General features: G+C 40.9%; 1 protein-coding gene across 3 annotated transcripts in view; it reads right to left on the bottom strand.

Moving 5' to 3' along the window:
• Positions 1-221: 221 nt before the first annotated feature.
• Positions 222-24504, bottom strand: part of GPC5 (glypican 5) — a 1011494-nt gene continuing 987211 nt past the window's right edge. For 2 of the 3 annotated variants that reach the window (XM_054011983.1, XM_054012059.1), the window contains one exon: positions 222-3439. In XM_054011983.1, the coding sequence (XP_053867958.1) occupies positions 3279-3439 (161 nt within the window). In that variant the 3' untranslated portion in view covers positions 222-3278. The remainder of the gene's footprint in view (positions 3440-24504) is intronic. The other variant, XM_054011992.1, reaches the window with a different exon arrangement.

Genomic DNA, 24504 nt, shown 5'->3' with positions numbered 1-24504 from the left:
TTTTAATGCAGTGAATTTGCTGACATGCTGAAAGTCTCAAAGCCAGTCAGATAAATGTACACTTTGAAATGGAAAATGAATAAATTGTTTGTCTTTTCTTTAAGAGTAATAAATCTAAGGTTGACAATATAAATGTCATAAATTTATTTGTTGGACGGTACACATAGAATGTTCTGAAATAGATAAATACAATTTGTGATTGCCTGTACTGTCATAAGAAAGAATTTTGATATGTTTAATGTATTAAAAGATGTTGTATGGAGAGGTCATAGTGCCAAATTCAGCTCTCAGGTTCACCCTTAGCATCCATCAACTTCAGTAGGGTTTCATGAATGTAAATGAAAGCAGAATTTCACCTATGCACATATTACTAGTCTTTCAATGTTATGAAAATACAGTTTAAACATTAAAAATCATGTTTTACCAATTCATAGCTGTCTATTGCAATGTACTCTTTAAGGTGTGATTGTTCTCTGAAACACGATTTTGCAAAAATGGCTTCATCGGGTGCCACATGTTCTCTCTTTCCAATTTCCTCATCAAGTATGTTCTGTTTCTAAATAAAAAAATATTTTTTTTGTCTCAATGCCAGGCATGCAAACTCAATATCAGATCTGTAAGTCAAGCTCGGCTCTTTTTGGCTCACGCATCACAAGTATGAAGAGTTTGTAATTGGAATTATGTTAATAAAGCGTGGAAGATTTGCAAGCAAGATTAGACCCCAGCTCCTTGTTCCAGATCTACATTGCCTCTCTAGTAGTAGTGTACTATAAGTAGTAAAAAACTTTTTTTTTTTACCATTTTCAGCAGATATGACTCTGAACACACAGAGCAGGATCTGCTGAGTAAAAAGATGTTTTTACATTGTGATTTTCAAAGTAAAACTGCACTTTAAAAATAAAACAAAGAAACTATTTAATACTCAAGAGTTGTTTCTTCTACTTCTTAACCTATACTTATAAAGAGGTGCTGTGGAATTGTTAACATTAAATTTGGCATACTCAGAAAAAAGGAGTATTATATATTTATTGCTACCTGTTATTTGGCTGCAGTTATGATTCATCTTTTATTAGGTGGCATTTGCAAAACACCAGCACTACCTGCTTCCTAAAGAAGTAAATGCATCTCAACCTACTTCAGCGACTACCCTCAGGAAAGATGACACCTTAAAATATTTATTCACGTGCTAGGAAAACATTGTTGCATGAGAAATAGTGCATTTTAATTCTTTCTTTCAAATGGCAACTCCACTTAAAGGTGATTTTTTTAAAAGTTCAAGAAAAATAGCTGAACTTTACTAAGTAAGGGTGTCAGACATTTTGGAAAATGTGCCCATCTATTTAAACTTTGTTGTTGTAGTATATTGTGATACAATTAAGTAATTCATTTTCCCATATCCCCTCTTCTTGTCTAAAAATGGCTGCTCCATAAACCTGTCTCTCACACCTACTGCTCACCAACTTCTCGCTTGTAGTGAGACACTCCAGTATGCACTGTCTAATGGTCTTGATGCCCAGTGCTATAATAATATATGGATTGTCTACCTACAGGTGTTTTTAGCATCCTTAGTTTAAATCTCACAAATTACAAAAGATTATTTTAAAAAATCCACTCTGCAAAACCACGAGATATAATTGGGGCTTAGTTTAGCATGATTCAGAAAAAAAAGCTGGATGTATACATGGACAATGGGTAAAATGTTCAAAACTTCCTAAGGGCCCAAACTACTTGAAAATGGGTTTCTGAGGTGTTTTTGAAAATTATACCTGCTTCAGTCACAGTAGTAAGGATTAAAAGAGCAGCAACCACCACAGTTTGGAAAGGAAAAAGTGCTTCCGGATGTAAATCAGCTTCTAACTAATGGATATTAATAGAAATCTTTCCCTATGGAGGGGTTATTTCTGAACTGCCTACTCTGGGGTTTCTTTCAATTTCCTCTGAAGCATCTGGTACTGGCCACTCTTAGAGACAGCATGCTGGACTAGATGGAACAGTAGGCAAACTAAATGTACACATAGACTGGTATGTCTACTAATGACGTCTATCTGGGCATTCAGCTGCTTTTAGCAATGTTGGGTTGGGGTTTTTTTTAAACACAGTTTGTTTACCTGTATGTTACACATTTAGGAACCACAAATATTTCTATATCCTTATTTATATTAGTCTAATATAAAATTTATTTTTACTGACTAGGAAGACTTCTAAGTACACTATGTGCATACAGTTCTCTCTCTCTCTCTCTCTCTCTATATATATATTTGTAAAGGAAGGAAACAGCACAATATTTTTGAAGACATTCTGGATACAATGGGATGTGACTCAGTCACAGTCAAGATAATCAAATATAAACATGTAATTAGTTACTGGTAACTGAACTATACAATACACATTCAGTACTATACAACATTCCAGATTCCATCATCTCCATATGGCACGAGAATTTGCTGTTATTTGTGGCCAAGATGTAATCACGTGTAAATACACACCCACAAGCATTGTATAATATCTAATTTTCCTGAAGTATTAAAAGAAACCCCTCGTAAATTACTTTTATCTGTTTACACTATATTTTTATCAGCATAACTGTGCAAATGATTTTTGGGGGTCAAACAAATGTTTTGTTCTACCCAAAACAAAATATTTCATTTTGTTTTTGAATTTAAAAAAAAAAAAAATTTGAAGGAAATTTCAAAACAAGTAGTCAGTCTGAATAAAAAAATCTAAATCATTTTGTTTTGCAAATGACAAAATGAAACATTTTGACTTTTTTGGCGTTTGTTTGGTTTTAGACATGAACAATTCACCAAAACTAACATAAATTCGCAAAATGTTTCAGTGTTGTGTAACCTTTATTTTTCACAGAAAATAGTTTAGACTTAAAATTTCACCCATTTACTCATGAGATGTACAAATTCTAGTTTTTAAGTCTTATGGGGGCATTTTTCTATAAACAGAAAAAAGAAAGGATTTTCATATACAAAAATGCTGAGAAATTAAATCGGGTTTCTCTTTTTTAAAAGTAGTTCAGAGTTCAGCAAGTTCAACATACTGCTATTATATCTGTAACATAATGTTCTAAAAAGAAATATGATTTTGCTTAATTATACAGGTGTTAAAAAAACCTACAAAATATATTACACAAGCAAACAATTTTGTCAATATGTAGACCTAGGATCAGGCTACCATAAATATTGCTACGTTCAATCTCTTATTCCAGGCTTGTGCGGGAGAACAAACAGACTGCAATGAGTTACTTATATCAAGACAGAGCTGCACATTTACCAAAGACTGAGAAGTAATGTTACCACACTAATCAGCGTAAATGTCATATAAGCAGCCATTCCTGTACATCCTGCTCCAGTTGTGTCTAAAGTGCTGCCACCGTCTGTTTGATGGATTTGCTTTACGTCACTGAGGTTTGTCTTGTCTGGCATCCCTGCTGAGACAAATAAGAAAATACAGGATGATGCACGCTTCCCCACTACTGGCAACATGATACAGCTAGAACAAATTTAAATATACAGAGCACACAGACGGTCACAGTTTGGTTTCTAATTCTTTATGTTACTGCCAAATTCAAAACTATTCGTAATTGCATCTAGAAACACATGCCACTCTATATGGCAGTTTATCCTTGGAAGAAACTCACAGCCTTAGCAGTACTGGACAGAGCAGTTATTGTAGAATTATACCTAAGCAAATATTCACAGACTGAAGTGAATAGTTTGAGTCTCCCAGGAGTACCCAGAAGTCAAGTACTCAGATCTTAAATTTGAAAGAAGATGGAAATAATTGTATTAGAAATTTCAGGTGTGTGAATCCAGAATTTAGATGAAAATAAGGTGTGACTGATGGAGGATTTTAGGGCCTCCATTTTGGCATGGAGAAAAATTGACTTCACAACATAAAGTCATGTTCTAAGACAAACTGTAAACAAGGCAGACCCTTATTCAGCTCCTGGTTGAATGTTTCTGAACTTTAGGAACATATATAAGAAGTTTTTTTTCCTCTCTGCCGGAATATGAAACAAGGATATTACAGTCATCCATTACATATCCAGTACCTGATTCAACAATCATAAGTAGAAGGATCTGGAGACACATTCAGCTGTAACAGCATTGTCATTTGCTTTCCATTTTGCGTGCATACTTCTAGACTGTCTTATCCTATATAATAACTTGTGGTATGCCACTATCAATCAAAATTAACAAGTCTAAATTCAATGTTATCACATGCAACACATATTGACATTGTAATTACACTGAGACTGAAAAAGGCTTCATATAAAGCAAAGTCAATATTTATGTAATTATGTCAATACATATATAATCCAGAAGGTAAGCTCTATTGCACTGGAACAGAGGCATTATAAAGAAGCTTAGCTCTACTGGTCTGGCGTATTGATTCTACAATCTGAGTTCCTGCATTATTATTCATTGTTTAGGACTTCTTTCACCCTTCTGCGTCATTAGCGAAGATGAATAAACTCACGATTCCATTACATTTTTAGGGGCTATGATGGAGTATGAATATTTTAGTCATGGTTTTATACTCCTTGTTAAGCTAGAATTTAACCAGAAGCTGAAGCAGCTCTCTGCTACTTCCTTATTTTTCAGGCTAACTACTTTTTATTTTAGTGCTAAAAATACTCATTTTCTCCTACATGTAGCTTGAAAAGTGCCCCTTGTGAACTTACTGTACATACTAAAATCTCTTTCCTGTAGCTTTGAAAAAATGTGTTAAAGGAAGAATAGATAAAAGCCAATCATGTTGTCTGTCAAACCTGCTAGAATTTGTTTGTCTTCGTTGCTGTTGCACTCAGACAGGAGAATGGACTTCTATTTTGTGTGGATTTATCGATCTATTGTGATTGCCTGGAATTTGTGAAAATTAGCTCCATGAGTACAATGCAAGTGGGAAAACAAGGAAAGACAGTAACAATAGGGAGCAGGGGGTGAGGGGAAGTAAGTCCTCCTGATCATGCTCACTGTGTAGTCCCCTGGGAAAAGATCAATATCTCAGTACTTCACTGAATCAGGGTTTAATAGATCACCAAACAGGGTGGATCAAGGCATTTTTCCTTAGGGTTATGGGAGATGGAAGCAGAAAGCAGATAGTCTGGGTCACTTGTCCAGCTCTTCAGTGAAGATTTCCTTCATTTGAAAGCTTTGCTTCTACAGACTGTACTACTTCATAGTGAATTCATTGGGTCAAATTTGGCTTTCAGCTACACCTGTGCAACTCCATTAAATTCAACAAGGTTGCATGGCTATAACAGAGATACATTTGGCACAGTGGATTTATAAGAGAGTCTACAGCAGGAGTGTCAAATTTCCAGCCTCTAAGACAAATCCAGCCCACATGATGCATTTTTCTAGGCCACATGACATATTTATATTGTGCACAATCTCAGTTTAACACTAAGGTAACAATATAGCACTGTCAGGGGACAAGTGAACCCCCATTCTCCCTTTAGGTGCCGGGAAATGGTGTTATAGCCCTATGGCTAAGTCCACTTGACCACCATTAGCCTCAGGGTGGTATAGCCTAGTGACCAGAGTTAATCAGGCTGCCCTGTCTCACAGGGATGTGCGACCCAATAGCTAGAGTCAATCAGGCTGCCCTCTCTGATGGCCTTGGCCTGATGGCCAAGTCAATTGGGAGGCCCTCTGCCGCAGGGCCATGTGGCCTGATGGCCAGAGTCAATATAGCTGCCTCTTCTCACAAGGCAGTGTAGCCTAATTCCTCCTCTACAACCGGTCTCCCATTAGAAGCCACATGCATCTGCTCAGAATTGGAATACCACCAAATCCTCTTTTGCATCTCTCTTAGTTAGCTATTGAACATCCTCAGTGTTTGCCCTCACCTTTCTTTCAATGAATCTGTGCACCAGTTCTCGATTCACTACAAAAGGGCGAGCTCTTGTTTTTGTATTAATCAGGATAAGTTGTTTAATTTCTTAACCACTTGGAAGGTCCCCTTCAAAAAGGAATAATTTTGGGATTTGTTCCAGGCTGCTTTTCTCCTTCCTGGATGGGCATATAATTTTCCTTTTTCTGGTATTTTGTGATTGGCATGCTTACTTCTGGCTCATCTGTTCCTCCACCTTCTGGAATGCTGTCCTCAGGTCCCTGATATAGGACTCAGTCACATTACCTACCTGTATAGGTGCAGAGGATCTTGGCAGTTATGCCGCCTGCAGATCAAGTCACAGAGAAGCGTAGTTTTGTGGAGTTCAAAAAAAAATCTCATAAGGAGAATAATGGCTAGTTGAGTACTGACTGGGGTTATATGCAATGGTGACAACAGGTGACTTTGAATTCCAGTCTTGCTGGTCTTCACTGATTGAGACTCTAAGCATAAAATGAAGTGAAGTTTACTCTTTCTGCTTTCTTATTACTTGGCAAGTGGGCAACACTGGACCTCGCCTTGGTTATCCGGAGTTGTTGGCAAACCTTGTGTCACAACAATGATTCAAATTCCTTCACCTGATCACTGCAAATGCAGTCTCATGGGCCAAACTGGAACAGTACATGTTTTGTCAATGCATCTCTAACTGTCTCAGTCCTTTTCTCCTTCAGTAGTTGTGATACCACATTACTTTGAAAAGATGTCATATGCTACCAGCAAATACTGATTTCCAGCTGGTGTTTCAGGTAGAGGGTATTTCATGAACTCCTTTATGAACTTTATGAACTCCTAGAGCTTCGTAGGTTGGAGCATTTCCTTGAAAAGGAGTTCTACCTCTTCTTGACAGCACTTGCCTTTCTTGACAGGTAAGACGGGAAAGTTCCCAATCCTTAACGTTAGCAGCCAAGCCCAACCAAAAAAATCTGTCTGATACCAGCTCAGTGTCTTTTCATAAGCCAGGCAGCCTGATGCTTTGTTAGCATGAAGACACTTCAGTTCTTTGTAAGCTTGCTGGCAAGATAATCCTGTTACCATAATACTTCAGCAACTTGGTAGCTGGATCAATGGATAGTCATTCCTGAACTGAGTTGAACCTCCATAGACTAGGTTTCCTTTAGTAAATCTGTTGGTGCACCGAACAGAACTCAGGGTCCTTAGATTGTTCTTGATAGATGTCCTCACAAGACCTGGCTGAGTTTATTCTCGCTGCCCTCACTACTACTGAGAGCAACTGCACCCACATTTTGCTTTCCAGATATATGGTGAACTGTTAATGTATATTCAGACAGTTTGTGAATCCATCTCCACCGGCATTCTCTGGGTTGTGCTTTGTAAGGAGCCACTGCAGGGCACTGTGGCATGTTTACACTGAACTCTGTACCTAATAAGTAGAGACAATAGGCCGTGAGAGCCTCTACAATAGCCAGACTCTCCAGTTCTGTAGCTGAATACTTGGCTTCCCTCTCATTTAAGTTGCTGTCATAACTATAAAGGGAAGGGTAATAGCTGTCCTGTGTACAGTACTATAAATCCCTCCTGGCCAGAGACTCCAAAATCCTTTTCCCTGTAAAGGGTTAAGAAGCTCAGGTAACCTGGCTGGCATCTGACCTAAAGGACCAATAAGGGGACAAGATACTTTCAAATCTTGGGGGGGGAAGGCTTTTGTTTGTGTTCTTTGTTTGGGAGTGTGTTCGTTCTCCGGGAATGAGAGGGACCAGACATCAATCCAGGTTCTCCACATCTTTCTAAACAAGCCTCTCCTATTTCAAACTTGTAAGTAAATAGCCAGGCAAGGCGTGTTAGTTTTCCTTTGTTTTTCTCAACTTGTAAATGTACCTTTTACTAGAGTGTTTATCTTTGTTTGCTGTACTTTGAACCTGAGACTAGAGGGGAGTCCTCTGAGCTCTTTAAGTTTGATTACCCTGTAAGGTTAATTTCCATACTGATTTTACAGAGATGATTTTTACCTTTTTCTTTAATTAAAAACCTTCTTTTTAAGAACCTGATTGATTTTTCCTTGTTTTAGATCCAAAGGGGTTTTGGATCTTGATTCACCAGGAGTTGGTGGGAGGAAGGAGGGGGGATGGTTAATTTCTCCCTGTTGTAGATCCCAGGGTGGGGTTGGAACTGATTCACCAGGAGTTGGTGGGAGGAAGGAGGGGAATGGTTAATTTCTCCTTGTTTTAAGATCCAAGGGGTTTTGGATTTGTTTTCACCAGGGATTTGGTGAGGGTTTTTCAAGGCTTCCCAGGGAGGGAATCCATTGATGGTGGCAGCTGAACCAGAGCTAAGCTGGTAGTTAAGCTTAGAAGTTTTTCACGCAGGCCCCTACATTTGTACCCTAAAGTTCAAAGTGGGGATCTCAGTCCTGACAGTTGCGATCCTCAAAATTCACCACTCTGTGCCTATCAAGCTCAATTTGTTTAAATGCAAATCTGACAGCAACCTTTGATGCATCACAGGTTGCCATGAATTGACAAGACTGATCTGTGAATTTAAGCACAGAATGGTTTAGAAGTCCTTCCTTCAGTGACTCAAACACTTTTTGGTGTTCATCCATCCAGACAATCTTGCTCTTTGTTAATTTGTATAATAGCACTGCCTGCTCTGCAATTTTTTTTTTTTTTTTTACACACAAATCTCCTGTAGAATCCACAGAGCCCCATAAACCACTGTACCTCTTCCAGGTTTGTGGGAACATTCAAGTCTTTTATAATGTTCAATTTCTAGGGTTCCAACTCATCTTTATTAACTATATGTCCTGAGGAAGGTGATGAGACTCCTTGCAAACTAACATTTGTTTCCTGAAACTTTAAACCCTGACTCCTTAAAAAGCTTTAGAATACTTCATACTCCTACCAGATGTCCCTCACATGTTTTATGGAAACAAATGAAGTCATCTAAATATGTGAGCATGTCTTCGGTTCTCAAAACTTGGATTAGGCCATTTACTTCCCTCTGAAACATGCTTGGTGCAGCCATGAGTCTGAAAGGCATTGTGTGGAATTGAAACAGTCCACAGGGTGTCACAAAGGAAGTTTTTTTCTCGATCCTCAGGTGCCACTTTAATTAGATAGTATCCAGATACCAAAACAAAATTACTAAAATATTCTGCTCCTGACATTTTATCCAATGTGGGGAAGTAGGTACCTATTATGAATTGCCTGTGAATTAAGACTTCTATAGTCAATGAATATTCTCCAGTCTCCGTTAGTTTTTTTTACAACTACAATTGGGGATGCCTATGGTGAAATACATTGTTCAAGCAGGCCATACTCCTGAATGTGATTTTAGCTTCTCTTTCACTGTAACCTTATACAGAAGGGGAATATGACATGGGACATACCCCACAGAAATACTCCCTTGCTTAAATACCATCCGATTTTGCAACCAATCACACATCCCAAGTTCTTCATTATTCCGAGAGAACACACTAACACATTGTGAGAGAAGCTGTTCTAAACACTTCTTTTCATTGCCTCCTACAGCTGCTTCTGCGGAGTCAACCCCTAGCTCTTTTTCTGACTGGGCTGCTTCACAGTCTTGACCTCTGCCCCTGTGAGAGGCCTTGAGACACCAGCTACATTGGACACTGCCCCCACCGTCTGATTTTTCACTAGCTACACTTTCTGGTCAATCCATTAATTGCTCTTACCCAGAACTCCTCTTTTGGTCCAGCTGGAAACAGAGTTCTGTTAAACAACAAACCTGACTCAATATTGGTAGCTTCAAACATTCGTACAGGTTCACCAAAGCAGTCTTATCCTTAGAGCAGGGGTTCCCAAACTAGGTTCATGGCTTGGTCAGGGTAAGCCCCTGCGCTGCTTCCCACAGCTCCCATTGGCCAGGAATGGCGAACCGTGGCCACTGGGAGCTGCGAGCAGCCGTACCTGAGGACACTCAGGTAAACAAAGTGTCTCACGGACCGCCAGGGGCTTACCCTGAACAAGCCGTGAACCAAGTTTGGGAACTCCTGCCTTAGAGGTACTATTTAATGATGACCTGACTTCACCACATCTTTATTCTGAGCCACCACAGGGAGCTGTTCCTTCTCTCCCCCTGTAGGTATGGTAGAAGCACCTCTGAGGCCCTAAGAGTTGCTCCTCAGTGTGGAGTACAGATATTGAAAAAGGATATAATAAGCAAATGATACAAAAGCTATATAATCAATTTATTCAAGACTTATCAGTAGTTGAAGAAATTCTGTTTAAAGGTAATAGTAATTCCATTAGGGTTACCAGCAGAGATGATGAAATGCATACATGAGGAATATTTAGGGATAGAAATATGTAAAAACATAGAGCAAAAGAAGTTCTGATTTTGCCACAAATGAATCCAAACATAGAGGACTATATAAAAGGATGTGGAATATGTCAAAAATATAGAAATATCATGACCTATGACATTTATTCAAAGTAGTCCAAAGTAGTTTTAAGAACATAAGAACAGCCATGGGTCAGACCAATGATCCATCTAGCCCAGTATCCTGTCTTCTGACAGTGGTCAATGCCAGGTTCTTAAAAGGGAGTGAATAGAATAGGCGATCATTGAGTGATCCATCCCCTATCATCCTTTCCCAGCTTCTGGGATTTATGTGAATATAATGGACATGCATATGTTAGAGTTGTTGGTTATTTTTCACATTTTCCTGAAATATCTATACTAGAAAACACATGTGCGAAAAAAGTCATTAGTAAAATTAAATCAGTTTTTGCAAAGCATAACATTCCCAATATGGTAATGGCTGATAATGGACCTCAATTTCACAGTCAAGAGTTTAAAAGTTTTGCCATATCATATGATTTCAAACATATTACATCAAATCCAGACTACAATATAATGGGTAAGTTGAAAGTGGTGTTAAAACAGCAAAAAGATTACTAACAGAAGCTGAAGAAATGAATACTAATTTATATTTGGTGTTATTAAAGTGTAGAACATCACCATTATAACAAGGTTTATCACCTGTACAGTTATTTAACAGAAAAGATTAGAAACACTATGTTTTGTTCCAGGAATATATAAGGAAAAGAATAAATAGAAATATCAGTCAAGTTTGTATCAAAAGAATTATTATGCTAGAAGATCAATAAACTACCTTATTTGAAAGTAAATGATAGCGCATGTATCTATAATGGTAGGAACTGGACTCAGAAAGCCCCAGTAACAAAAGAGGTAGTACCTCAATCTTATAGTGTCATGACTAATAATGGTCAAATGTATTGACAAATTCAGAGACATTTGCAATTGTCACCTGCAAGACAAGACTTAACTGAAAGAAGCAACAAGAGCAGTGAGAAAATGAAAATGACATCATTTCTCTAAGCAATAAGAAAACTTCAGTAACACAGCTAACACAGAAATTAGATGGTTATTGTGTCAAAGAAGACCTGTTACAGCTGTTCAGATATTTTTTTATATGGGAGTACATTTGTGCTAAAACAAATAAAAGAAAGGAGATGTGGTGTTAACTTTGGCTTCAAAAAATGAGTAGAATCTTAAGGGTGTGTGGACTGACAGTGGGAGGAGTTAAGATGGTCTGTATATATGTTAACTATTTATCTAATAAAGACTTAAATTATTAACAATGAATTATTAAAGACTAGTGGATTTATTTAAATATAAAACCACACCTGGGGTCCACACTTCCTCCTACCAACAATAGGGGTATCTGACTATTGGCCAGGGACAAGTGATTTCTATTAACATCCAACAAATTTTTGTGATGCCCAGGGATGAAATCCACTCCCAACAGTGCTAGAAATATTGGTGACCACAGCCAAAGTCCATTTACTATGAAGACTCCAAGTTCAGAGGGAGCTAGATTTTCCCTGCTGTCTGCAGTAGGTTATGATTCTACTCCAATTCAACTCCTGCAATACACATTTTATTCCCTCTCAGCACTGGGTGTTTAAAGTAAATCAGATTTACTTCAGATCCTTAGTCCAATAGCATTGTGGTTTTCTAGCCACCAATGTCTCCAGACACATATTAACGGGTATCTGGGCAGCTTTTCACATGGGCCATTCTAATAGTTGCTGATGGTAGCCCTACTACATCAGCAAGTTCTAGTTTCCCTTGATGTACCTTCCCTCTGCTTAGGCAATTCAGTTTCTATTGGCCTGTGCCTCTGCATCACCTGCCAAATATCATCTTGCCTGGGGCCCACTCAGAAAAGTCTCTTTGGTCCCATGGGACACCTGTGAAAAACTGCACTTGGGCCTCCTCCAATTTTTTAGCCACTTCACTAGCAAGTGTTGTGTATATGGTATAAAGGAGTCACCATTAGACTGGAAATTAATAGCTGATACTTTTAAGGAAACACCAATTTCTTCTTCCACATTTTGAACTCTGCATATAATCTGGTCCATAGATTTATCCAGGAAGTTATGCTTGCGGTCCTACCAAATTCAAGGTCCACTTGGTCAATTTCACAGTCATGGGAATTTAAAAATAATATATTTCATGATTTCAGCTATTTATATCTGAAATTTCATGGTGCTGTAATTGTATGGGTCCTGACCCAAAAAGCAGTTGGGGAGGGGTCACAAGGTTATTGGGGCGGGGGAGAGTTGTGGTACTGCTACCCTTACTTCTGCACTGCTGCTGGCGACAGCACACCCTTCAGAGCTGGGCAGCTGGAGAGTGGTGGCTGCTGGCCGGGATCCAGGCTCTGAAGGCAGAGCAGCTGCCAGCAGCAGTGCAGAAATAGGGATGACATGGTATGGTATTGCCACCCTTCTGCGCTGCTGCCGGAAGAGCTGGGTCCTCAGTCAGCAGCCACCACTCTCCGGCCACCCAGCTCTGACGGCAGCAGCGCAGAAGTAAGGGTGGCATGATATGGTATTGCCACCCTTATTTCTGCACTGCTGCTGGTGCGGGGGAGGCACTTTCTTCAGAGCTGGGTGCCCAGCCAACAGCCACTGCTCTCCATCTGTCCAGCTCTGAAGACAGTGCAGAAGTAAGGGTGGTAATACCGTGACCCCCCCCTTAAAATAACCTTGTGACCTTCCTGCAACTCCCTTTTGGGTCAGGACCCCCAATTTGAGAAACACTGGTTTCACCTCATGCAATCTGTATAGTATACGGTAAAATCACACAAAAGACCAGATTTCACAGAGGGAGACCAGATTTCAAGGTCTGTGAAGTTTTTTTCCTGGCCATGAATTTGGCAGGGCCCTAGTTATGGTCCTTCACCAGCAGGTTATGAAGTTCTCCTGCTAAACCATTTATAAGCTGACTTTTTACACAGGAGTCTCTCAGAGCTTTCCACTGGACATAGGCCCCTCTCTTCATTGCCAGGTCCAGATTCAGCACAGCAGGGTCTGCTTCCCCAGAGCCATGTACCGGTGAAGGTGGTGCAGGGAAAAGCCCTATTGAACTGTCTCCTCGATGCAAATAAATAACTATGCAGGGGTGTCCCTCCCCCCTGGCCCTGGATTGCCATTCCTTCTGGTATTTCAAAAGGGCCAATCCCCCTTCAGAGCAGTCATGCAAGTATCTATAAGAATCATAATCTGCATTGCGAAACTTCTCATATAAGGTTTGGGCAACCCCATCCAAGTATCAGACCATGCATTCACAGACAGCAAGCCATCAAAGTCTGTCAGGTGCTCATAGATTCCAGTCTCATCTGCATAGCTGGTGCATTTGTTCTCAGGCAAAAGTGCTTTTGCCATCTTGAAGCCACTGCCACTTAAAGAATCACAGATTTATTGAACCAACTCCAGTACAAACAGGCACAACTGAACTTCCTGATAACCCCTGCAGGTCAGATCAACATAACATACAAGACAACACTATCTTAACACTAAGATAAGACGCAGTACCATCAACTGGTGGAGGTGCTGTCTACACTAATCATTATATTATGAGCAATGTCTGGTTTAATGTCAATATCATGCAAAAGCCAGTGTTTTAATGGAAAGCCAGATAAAGCTCAGCAATGTAACTGAAATATTCGGTTTGTTCCAGTTTAATGCCAAACCTGCAAGGCAGTGATAGAAAGCGAACCCCCGGAATCCAAAAGTAAATACAATGTTTGCACAAACCCTGACAAAGCAAACCTGCCAAGCTTTACACATGTCTGCCCTCACCACCATCTGTGAAAGGCAGCTAGTGGCTGAAGTGGAAAAATATTTTTCTAATTTGTTTTAGTAATAATTAACTAACAAAAGCATGTCACAAAGCACTGTGGTACATATTACAGTCAAGTGTGTGTGTAAATACGGTATAGTAGCTTTAAAAGTTTCTATCATCTCCAGCCTCTTTTCAAAGGTTGTGTGTGTGTGTGTGTGTGTGTGTGTGTGTGTGTATTTAAGGCTTGTAAAAGTTGACAGGACTGACAGCTGTGAAGGCTGAACTGTTCTATTTATCCACAGAACAGGTGCAGAAGCAGGGTAACAACAATCAGTAACATGCCTTAACCCTGACCTGGGAGGGCCAACCCTAGCGACACTTTACATGTCCATTGACTCCTGAGCCTCTCTGCTGAGATTGCCAACAGCACTGCAGTCAGCACCAATGGCTTTTCTGCTATTCCTTGCCTACAGGGAACGGGACTGAGACCACCAAATTCATTTTAAATAGACGTCTCAGCAATAACAACTTTGTTTGCTATTGTCCTGGGCAAGTTTGGAGCCGAGCAAGCCTCATCCCCACATTCATAGCAACCTCTGCACTCCTACCTCAGACCACTTCACACACCCCGCACTCCACTGTCTGCTGCATGCTGAATCACACACATTGGAGGTCAGGAGATTCTTCAAGTTAAAATGAGGTTGTCAGGTGTTTTTCCTTTCGTTATTTGGGAGAATCCAATTAGCTTTGAGGAGGAGGAAAAGGAACTCTCCTGGTGTGCACTGCCCTTCCTGCTGCATGCTAGAACAGTGGTTCTCAAACTGTGGTTCGGGACTCCAATGTGGTGTCATGACCCCGTTTTAATGGGGTCACCAGGGCTGGTGTTACACTTGCTGGGGCCCGCAGCCAAATGTGAAGCCCAAGCCCCACTGCACTAGACTGAAGCCCAAGGACTTCAGCCCATGGTGGTGGGGCTCAGGGTTACAGGCCCCTTCTCATGGGGCTGAAGCTCTTGGGCTTCAGCTTTGACCTCCCCAGTCTGGGGCAGTGGGCCTTGGGATTTGGCTTTGCCCTCCCCTCCGCCCAGGACAGTGGGGCTCGGGCTTTGGCTTTGATCCTCCTGTTAGGGTGGGGGGACTTGGGAGGGCCCACTGTTCGGAGTTATGTAGCAATTTTTGTTGTCAGAAGGGGGTCGTGGCACAATGAAGTTTGAGAACCCCTGTGCTAGAAGATCCAAATTATGCCTCTGACAGCACACACGTTTTATGTGAGTCTCAAATATTATTATTACAAAATAATTATATAATTGTTTACTGTATTTGTTAAATTCCAGCAGTGTCCATAGTGCTTCCCAAGTCATAAATAAAGACAGTTCTTGCCCATGAAAAGTGCCTTTTTTTAGGAGGAATTTTAAATAAAAGGGGCTGCATGTCTGAGAAATGGAAAATCTTATAGGATGTGGCTCTTGCAAGATGCCACTCTTATACAGGGTCCTAGCTGAAACTCACTGCAGTCATTTAATACTTATACATATAAAATAGAGAGCATACTTTTGTTTCGTACATCTTGTGGAGTGTGAAGAAAAGTGCCAGTTATTGTAGAAATGTGCCAGGATTTGGAAGGACGGTCATGATGAAATTTCTAATGAGACTGGGAGAATTCATGAGGTTTGGACAGGGGATTTATGATTGTGCTGCAGGAAGATTATTTTGGATGCAGCTATGACTATGGTACTTGGGAATGAAGAGTTGTCTGAAAAAAGGAGGATGAATAGTATGAGGAAATCGAGAATCAACTTGTACAGGGCTTCCGAACGTGTGCAGGTGAATGAGGAACAATGAGTATGTGGGGAGTAGAATATAGACATATGGATGCAGCTCTTAAATGGATCAGGAGAATTTAGAGGCAAGGCAAGCAGGAGCTTGATAGGGTAGAGATTCTGAGGAGTACAGAGGGGGGATGTCTTTCTAACAGAGGGCTCAAGAAAATATAGATGGTGATACTGCTAAGAGTTTCTTAACTATATCCAGGGAACATAGAAGTGGTTAATACCAGCACTCTTTCTCAAGGAGCATGTCTAACTTCAAGGAGTCAGTCATTTCCCCCCCCTAAAGGACAAGTCTAACTTTAGGAAATATGATTCTTATATTTTTATAATATTCTTATATTTATCAGTAATGAGTTCTGAGTAATAACTTTACACAGTAAGAAAAACTGGAGAAAATTAAGATAATTAATCAATTAGGGTCATACCATGTCCCCCCTTGGTGCTCTTAGGCATGAATGAGTTGAGAGTACCACAAAACACCAAACAATGGCCAAAAGTTTACCAGACAGTGAAGATTAGAGCTAATGGAGCTCTTCCTTCAACCCCAACGCCATGGAGTCCTTCCATGTCAAGATCATGTGACTGAACCTCAGTGGGTAATGAAGATTCAGCTGGCGGGATGGTGCATGGCTGCACCTGTGTAACCTACCTGACAAATCACTAATTCCCATAGGCCCTGCTCCACACTTTTAGGGGTTAGGGAGTAGCACTAGTAGGGAAGTATGGGTAACATGACTCTTGAGAGATAGGAGCAGATACAGCTCAGTGTATCTATGCTGCACTCCCTTTGAGAGGGGTGACAGCAGGTATATTGCCCTGCATATCTGAATTCTGGGAAGCAATGTGCTTCCTTGGAACACAGTACAATCTGTAGAGTCAAATGAAGCAGAGCAACAGTGCGTGAGCCCCTATGTGGATCAGCACCTGTCTCCAAGGCACAACTGGGCCTTTACTAAAAAGTAACATGGAGATAATTTAGGTGCCATGGTTTACTGTATCTATACCAGTTATACAACACATTTCTTCATAATTTTGTGATAACTGGCTTTAGAAGAAGTGAGGGCTGAATAGTGACGTAACAGATGTCTGTGCTGAGAACTGAGAAATTAACCCAGTATACAATGTGGGCCTGGTTTACTTTGTTTAGCTTTCAGTTAATGAAGGATAAATTAAGTAGATAATCTTTAGAGCCTAAAGAATTGTCAAAAAAAAAAATCACAAGAAGCTTTGGGGACTTTTAGGTCTTAATATTGAAGAAAAATCAATTATCCAGCATTGCCCATGGGTTTCCTCATCTGAGTTATAAATCAGTTTAGTGAACTTAATTTCCTAGTACTTTCAACTCATTGTTTCTTCACTGAAGCTGTTTTAGCTAAGATGATACATGATGAAAGAAAGCTCAATGAAAAAGAAAAAAAGGTATTAGGGAAAAATATTTATTATGATTTATTTGGAGGGCATGAGACTTTTTCATTATGGGATCTAGTGTCTAATTGTATAATCTAAGCATATATAATTGCCATCTCTGTCATTGGAAACTGATACTAAAATTCTTTACTGAAAAATGTTTTTAATCCATGTCCCCTGGTGTCATTCTTTGAGTGTTAAAATCTAAAATCTCATCTTGAGGTACGCTGGAGAAACAAACAGCTTGCAAGAAAAACATATAAGGGAAGATAGGTGCTGCCACAGCAGGCAGACCATGAATCTATCTATTCCAGTATCCTGACTCTCATAGTGACTGGTACCAGATGCTTCAGAGGAACCTGAAAGAAAACCCATAGTGGAGAATTTGAAATACCCAGCCCACTTGGAAAGTTTTCTCTCAAACTTTGCCATTCAGACATTAGTTTATGACCCCATGCTTGAGGATATTGTGATGGGGCAAGGCCAGATGGCTACAGTAAAGTAGTGAGGAACAGGTATGTTAGCCCCAGGCTAAACAAATCCCTGGTACCATGGTAACCAAATGGCAGTTGCTCCAGGTTAATCAAGACACCTGGGGCCAATTAAGATCCTTCTAGAAGGCAGTGGAGATAGCTACATTGATTGGGATAGCTGAAGCCAATCAAGGGCTGGCTGGAACTAGTTAAAAGCCACCCAGTTAGTCAATAAGGCATGTGTATGAGGCCTGAGGAGTACAAGCATTATCATCAGACTCCAGGAGGCAGGTCCAGTGGTGAGGATAAAGAAGGTGTTTGGAAGAGGCCATGGGGAAGTAGCCCAGGGAGTTGTAGCTGTCATGCAGCTGTGACAGGAGGCACTATAGACAGCTGCAATCCACAGGCCCTTGGCTGGAACCCGGAGTAGAGGGTGGGCCCGGGTTCCCCCCAAACCTCCCAACTCCTGGGCAGACACAGGAGGAGTTGACCCAGACTGTGGGTTCCACCAGAGGGGAAGATCATTGAGGTGAGCAAATCCACCAATAAGTGTAGGACCCACCAAGGTAGCAGAGGAACTTTGCCACAATATATTCCTATCTTTAAAAAAAAAATAGAATTGTGAATGTTTTCATTATGCATGTAAATGTCTAATAATATCACTCCAGCCTCTGCTCAACAAGAAAACAAACCAAAACAAAAAGTTTTAAATAAGAAGCAACATCAAATTGAAACTCAGCTTATTTCTTCCCAGTCTCATGAACTCATTTTTCACTACGTAGGCCGAGTAGTCTTAGAAAATACCTATTTAAAAAAACTTAAAAGAATGTTCATAACATTGACAATGATCTCATATTTAACAAAATAATGTTTCAGCAACTTCTCTACAATGCTTATATGTGCTGTTTGGTGCCAGAAATGCTGAGCTTGACTGTAATTCTTTTACCCTAGAGAGTATTATGCAAATATTAATTACTATGAAAATATTAATTTAAAGGACTGAGCATGACAACTCCTACAGCTTGAGCTAAAACTCTGTATCTGTGGGCTATAACAACTCATGAGCTCTGTGTATTGGGCACAGAGGGTGACCTGTAACACACACACACACAAATCCACACCCTGGGTTACCCAAACAGTCTGCTCATTACAGACTTAACGGAGACCATACTCAGTTCACATATAGGCAGCAATACCATTCAATATAGTTTATAACCAGTAGGCCAGGCAATTAAAATTCAAAGTCAAGTTCCTACTACCAACATTCACCACCCTCATATTTCTCCCTTGTTTACAAATGCCAGAGTAAAAAGATGAGTTTGCAGTGTGCCTTGAAGATCATTAGATATGGGCTATTGCAGACCCAGGTAAGGGAGTGAATTCAAAAGAATACCCCACTGCAGAGGCCTCCCAAAAAGCACCACCAAAGATTCAACAATGGCCTCCCACCCAAAGAGGGGAAGGTCCGCAAAAATACACAGTTCAACTACATTTTATGGGACTAAAATAAAAGGAAAAGAGGGATGAGAGTGAGAAGGGAATGCCACCTGGACTCAGTGGAAGCCCACTGCTCCAAGAAAGTCAAGGGTGTCAATTGACACTGGCTAGTGGAACTCTGCATGAATATGTAAGGGAAAAGAAAATGGCCCCACAGTCAGTAAGAGCCAAACCCATGGCTAAGCTTAGTTTCCAGACTGACAAGCGTCAATAATATTGGATTCAACTGAATAGAGGGAGAATTGCCTCACCAAAAACCTAATTCAAATAAAGGAGTGTTGCATTTTGTTGTGAGATCTGTGGCCATTCAGAGGCGGTCCTCAGCAAATTTCACAGCTGTGGGAAAACTATTCATGAGTCTCATGACATTTGACTTTAACAATTGAACTGTGGCTGACAGATCAATTCTTCTAGTGGAACACAGCTACTGTGGGCTCCCACAGAGAAGAGGTACCTCAGATAACCTGGGCCAACCCTGTGGAGGTCCTTGAATACTGGGACCAAAACAGAGAATTTGATTTTGTATTCCCATATGGAGGTAATGCAGAGAATGGAGCACTGATGTAATGTTGGTGGCCTATGTCACTGAATATGTGCGCTGCTCCATTCAGGCCCAAACAGAGATTGTCCAGGGCTGGCAACTTCATTCCTAGATATAATGAATTTCAGGAATCAAGCTTAGAGGTCACAAATTAATGGATCATGGCAGTTGGATCAAAGTCCAATAGGATGGGACACACTCTTCTGGCCAGTAGTAGAAAAAGGGCATTTTCAGCAGTTGTAGGTATTTACATATCTCTAAGTAGTGAGGAGTCCAGAAGGACCCCAAGCCTATGGAGTGTCTTCATGACTAGAGGGCAGATTTCCTCAACGGACTTGCACTGTAGGGAAAACCTTAGAGTACAGATGCAGTGGTAATTTTTTTCAAAGTGCTTCCCTGTCCCTTCCAACATAACCTCCTTATCTTTTCTGGGATTTCTGGTGCTCCTGAGTTGTTAAATTCTATTGGGCAAATTGAGTCATAGAACTTAGAAATAGAATTTTTCCTCACAGAGCATTCTCCAGTGCTTTATACAGTCCTGTTGTAAGAAATTGAGCTTTCACCAATTTCCCTTGGGGAAACTATTCCACGGCCAGTATAATGTAGCACTCCTTAGTGTGAAGATCCTTAGTATGATAAGGGTAAAAGCTATTTAGGGACAATTTTGTTTGCTGAACTGTTGTCAGTTTTTGTTCTCTGCCTCTGCAGTAAAATATATGGTTGGCCATAGAGAATACCATTCTGCAGTAAAATTGTAAAATTGAATAAACTTTCTGAGAATATAGTTTGTACTTTTCAGAAGGAAATAACTTAGTCTTATTTAAAATCCTCTTTTTTTAGTTTATACATTTTAATGACAATTCTAATAAGTTACAAACAGACAAGAACAGATACAAGCACATAAGGAATCACAAGTTGCAACTAAACACGCCTACAGACAAAGTAATAACATTACTGTTAATGTTAGAATCTAATTAAGCAGACTTTCTAATAACATTAGCTAGGAGACTTCTCCATGGCCAACCATATATTAGGAAATGAAGCCAAACTATCATGCTTAATTGCACATATTTTCTCAAAGCTGTAGAAATAGAAATGAGAAATAGAGTGTAACCAATGGTCTTAAGATAAGTCTGGCAAGTTTTATAAACAGTGAGAACAGCAGACATTAAAATTCAGTCCCAATATTTAAAAGTTTTATTTCCAAGTTCAGAGTAGCTTTTGTTTCACATTATAAATTAATAAACAAATGTCTTTCTATTTAGAAATCAAAGCTTTTATGTGTTAATGTAGCACAATGCCACAAATCTTATCTTCACTCTTCTAGAAATGAAAAACAGGGTAGCCTTGGCTATGCGTACACTACAAGCTAAGGGTGTGATTCTTCCGCTGGTGTACACATACTCACGCTGATTGAGCTAATGAAAATATGAAAAGACATGGTTATACAGATAGTGGCAGTGGATGCATGGTTGATCCATGTTAAGTACCTCCCCACTAGTTTCAGGCAGGTTTGTACTTAGTATGAAAATTTGTACACAATCAGGGAAATCACATCCTTGGCTAGTAATGTAGACATAGCCCTTGTTTCCTTAAAATGGCTAAAATGTATTTTTATATGTAATTTAGAAATCAAAGATTCAGCACAAAGTAAAATATTGTACATCTGAATCCTTGGGTTTTGTTTTGCATACATAAATACAAATCCAACTATCATGCAACTGCTGATAGCTACCACTTAGTTTTGAGCTAAGGCACTTTGAGATTTACTGGTGAAAAGCTCTCTATAAGAGCCAGGTAGTAGAAGTAGAACTACTACTTTATCTTCTAACCCAGTAGCACTGCAATCTATGTCCATGACAAAAATAATTTCAAAGCTTTGGTACCCCAGAATTAATGCTGCCAGTGGTGCCTATTTTAAGTGGTGAAATGCATCTTTACAATCCTATTCACTACTGATGAACTTTTGTCCTTTTCCCATTAACCTGTGCAAAGACCTTGCAATCTGTGCAAAACCCAGCATAAAACTATGATAATAGGAACAACATCCTATAAATCAGTGACTTTTCTGATGTTTGTGGAAGTAGGCAAATTCTTCATTGTTAGAATTTTCCTGTCATCAGTAATATTTTCTGTCCTACTAATGAAATGCCCTATTTAAATTACTGGGTTCTTAAACAACTGACATTTGTTTTGACTCAGTTTTAAACTGGATGCTTTCAGTTTATCAAAAGCCTATTGTAAGAGGTTTACTTCCTAATCAATAATTTTGGTCTACACCAGAATATAATCTAGGACTGAGAGATGAGCCTGAACAAAACCCCAAGAATAGAAAACACAAACTTTGGGGAAGTTTGGATCCGGGTAGAACCTCGTACCTTGAGTTCATTAATGAAGTTAAAATGTTTTGTAAAGTTTTTTCAACATTTTCAAAGGTAGCTTCAGCATTACACAATTCAAATGGAATTATGTTGAACTTTCACACACCTGGATCTGCTGTCAATGCAATATTTTGATGTGTTCATTTTGATTTGCCTACAATCACTCTTTACATCAAAGGTAGCAAACCATAGTTTCCAAGAAAAGACCTCTCATTAGTCATTTTTGTGGGCCAGAGGCTAAAGCTCCTGCAAAGTGACGTTTGAAATTTGTTATACTATAATCCACCTAAAATCTAGCATGCCTATCTTTTATCATGCAATTTATTTTGTATCAGAGTCTTTCATATAAATGTCTAGTCCTCAATTTTCATTTGAGAGATTGGTGACTTTGATGGAATGTTTCAGAGTTCAATTTCATTTGTGCCAGACCCAAACACTCTTTCCACCTGTGACAAATGTGGCGGTGCTCGGCAATGAATAGTCATCTGTGTGCCAAAATATGTTTTATGAATCAGATTGGTGTGTTGGAATGTCGAGGGAAGAAGCCAGTTCCAGCACATACCCCTGCAGACACAAGAACTCTGATTGCAAGTCATTAAGACTGAATGGTCTAACTCAGGGGTCAGCAACGTTTGGCACGCGGCTCACCAGGGTAAGCACCCTGGCGGGCTGGGCCAGTTTTATTTACCTGCTGACGCAGCAGGTTCAGCAGATCGCGGCCCCCACTGGCCACGGTTCGCCATCCCAGGCCAATGGGGGTGGCGGGAAGCGGCACGGGCGAGCGATGTGCTGGCCGCGGTTTCTCGCCGTCCCCATTGGCCCGGGACGGCGAACCGCGGCCAGTGGGGGCCATGATCAGCCGAACCTGCCGCGTCAGCAGGTAAATAAAACTGGCCAGGTGCTTACCCTGGCGAGCCGCATGCCAAACGTTGCCGACCCCTGGTCTAACTCTTTCATCTTTTTGATAATCATCAAAGGGGCATTCTCTTTGATGGGGTGGCTGGCTGAGACCTTGTCTACACTACAGAGTTTTGTCGACAAAAATTATGCCGACATACAGCCACCGCTTAAATTAAACTGCTGTTGCATGTCCACACTATGCTCCTTGTGTCCGCAGAGCGCATCCACACTAGCAGCTCTTGCATTGACACAGAAAGCAGTGCACTGTGGGAAGCTATCCCACTGTGCAATTGGCCACAGTGTGCTTTGGGGAGGGTTTGCAATGCCTCTTGGGGGACGTACAGCATCACATGATGCAGTTTTATTCAATGGGCATCCTAATAGATTGCCAGCCGCTTTTCAACTGAAGTGTACATGGGGGGCAGGGGGAGAGGAGAGTGTATGACAGGGAGTACGTGTGTATGTTTGGGAGACAGAGACAGAGTGTGTGTTGGGGAAATGTGTGTGTTGCGGGAGAGTGGGTTTGTTGGCATGCTATCTCTTTAATTCAGACAGCAGCAGGAAGCAGGAGGAGGGGGACACCCCCTCTGCCTCCCTCCCTGGCTCTCCACAGCACAGCAGTCCCTCCCTCCCTGGCTACGCCCCCCTGTAGCAGCAGCCTGCCCTGATGCTGTGTTACTAGTGCGGGGGAGAGCAGGATTCCACTTTAATGATTTGCTGTTTGCTGCCCAAGTGGAGCAGCCTGCTCAGCTGTCAGAACTTCCTGGAGCTTTGAAAGGGTAGGGGCGTGTGCCTTTGTTGCTGTATGCAGGGCAGCTGATTTCAAATCAGTGTGCAGATCGGTCACAGTGGTCATTGTGGGATACTGGGGAAGGCCAGTTATGGCAACATAACAAATAGCAGCATCTACAACAGGGGTCGGCAACCTCTGGCACGCGGCTCTCCAGGGTAAGCACCCTGACAGGATGGGCCAGTTTGTTTACTTGACGTGTCCGCAGGTTCTGCTGATCGCAGCTCCCACTGGCCGCAGTTCGCCACTCCAGGCCAATGAGGGCTGCGGGAAGCGGCATGGGCCGAGGGATGTGCTGGCCGCCACTTTCTGCCGCCCCCATTGACCTGGGATGGCGAACCGCGGTCAGTGGGAGCTGCGATCGTCCAAACCTGTGGACGCGGCAGGTAAACAAACTGGCCCATCCCGTCAGGGTGCTTACCCTGGCAAGCCACGTGCCAGAGGTTGCCGACCCCGATCTACACTGATGCTTTGTCACTTTAACTTTGCCACAAAAAGCTCTATACCTCTTATTGAGGTGGTTTTATTTTGTCAGCAAAACGGGAGTTTTGCTGCCAAAAGTAGCATTGTAGTGTGTACACCTTCACTGTTTTGTTAGCAAAAGCTGTCTTTTTATGACAAAACTGTGTAGGGCTGACTGGCAAAAAAACAGTCTGACGTAAAAGGAAGACTTTACACCTAGGCCCTGTAACAAAAGC

Source organism: Malaclemys terrapin, chromosome 1 (genome assembly GCF_027887155.1).
Source record: "Malaclemys terrapin pileata isolate rMalTer1 chromosome 1, rMalTer1.hap1, whole genome shotgun sequence".
Lineage (NCBI taxonomy): Eukaryota > Metazoa > Chordata > Testudines > Emydidae > Malaclemys > Malaclemys terrapin.
Note: the sequence above shows the minus strand (reverse complement) of the source record. Positions and strands in the feature narration are given on the sequence as shown.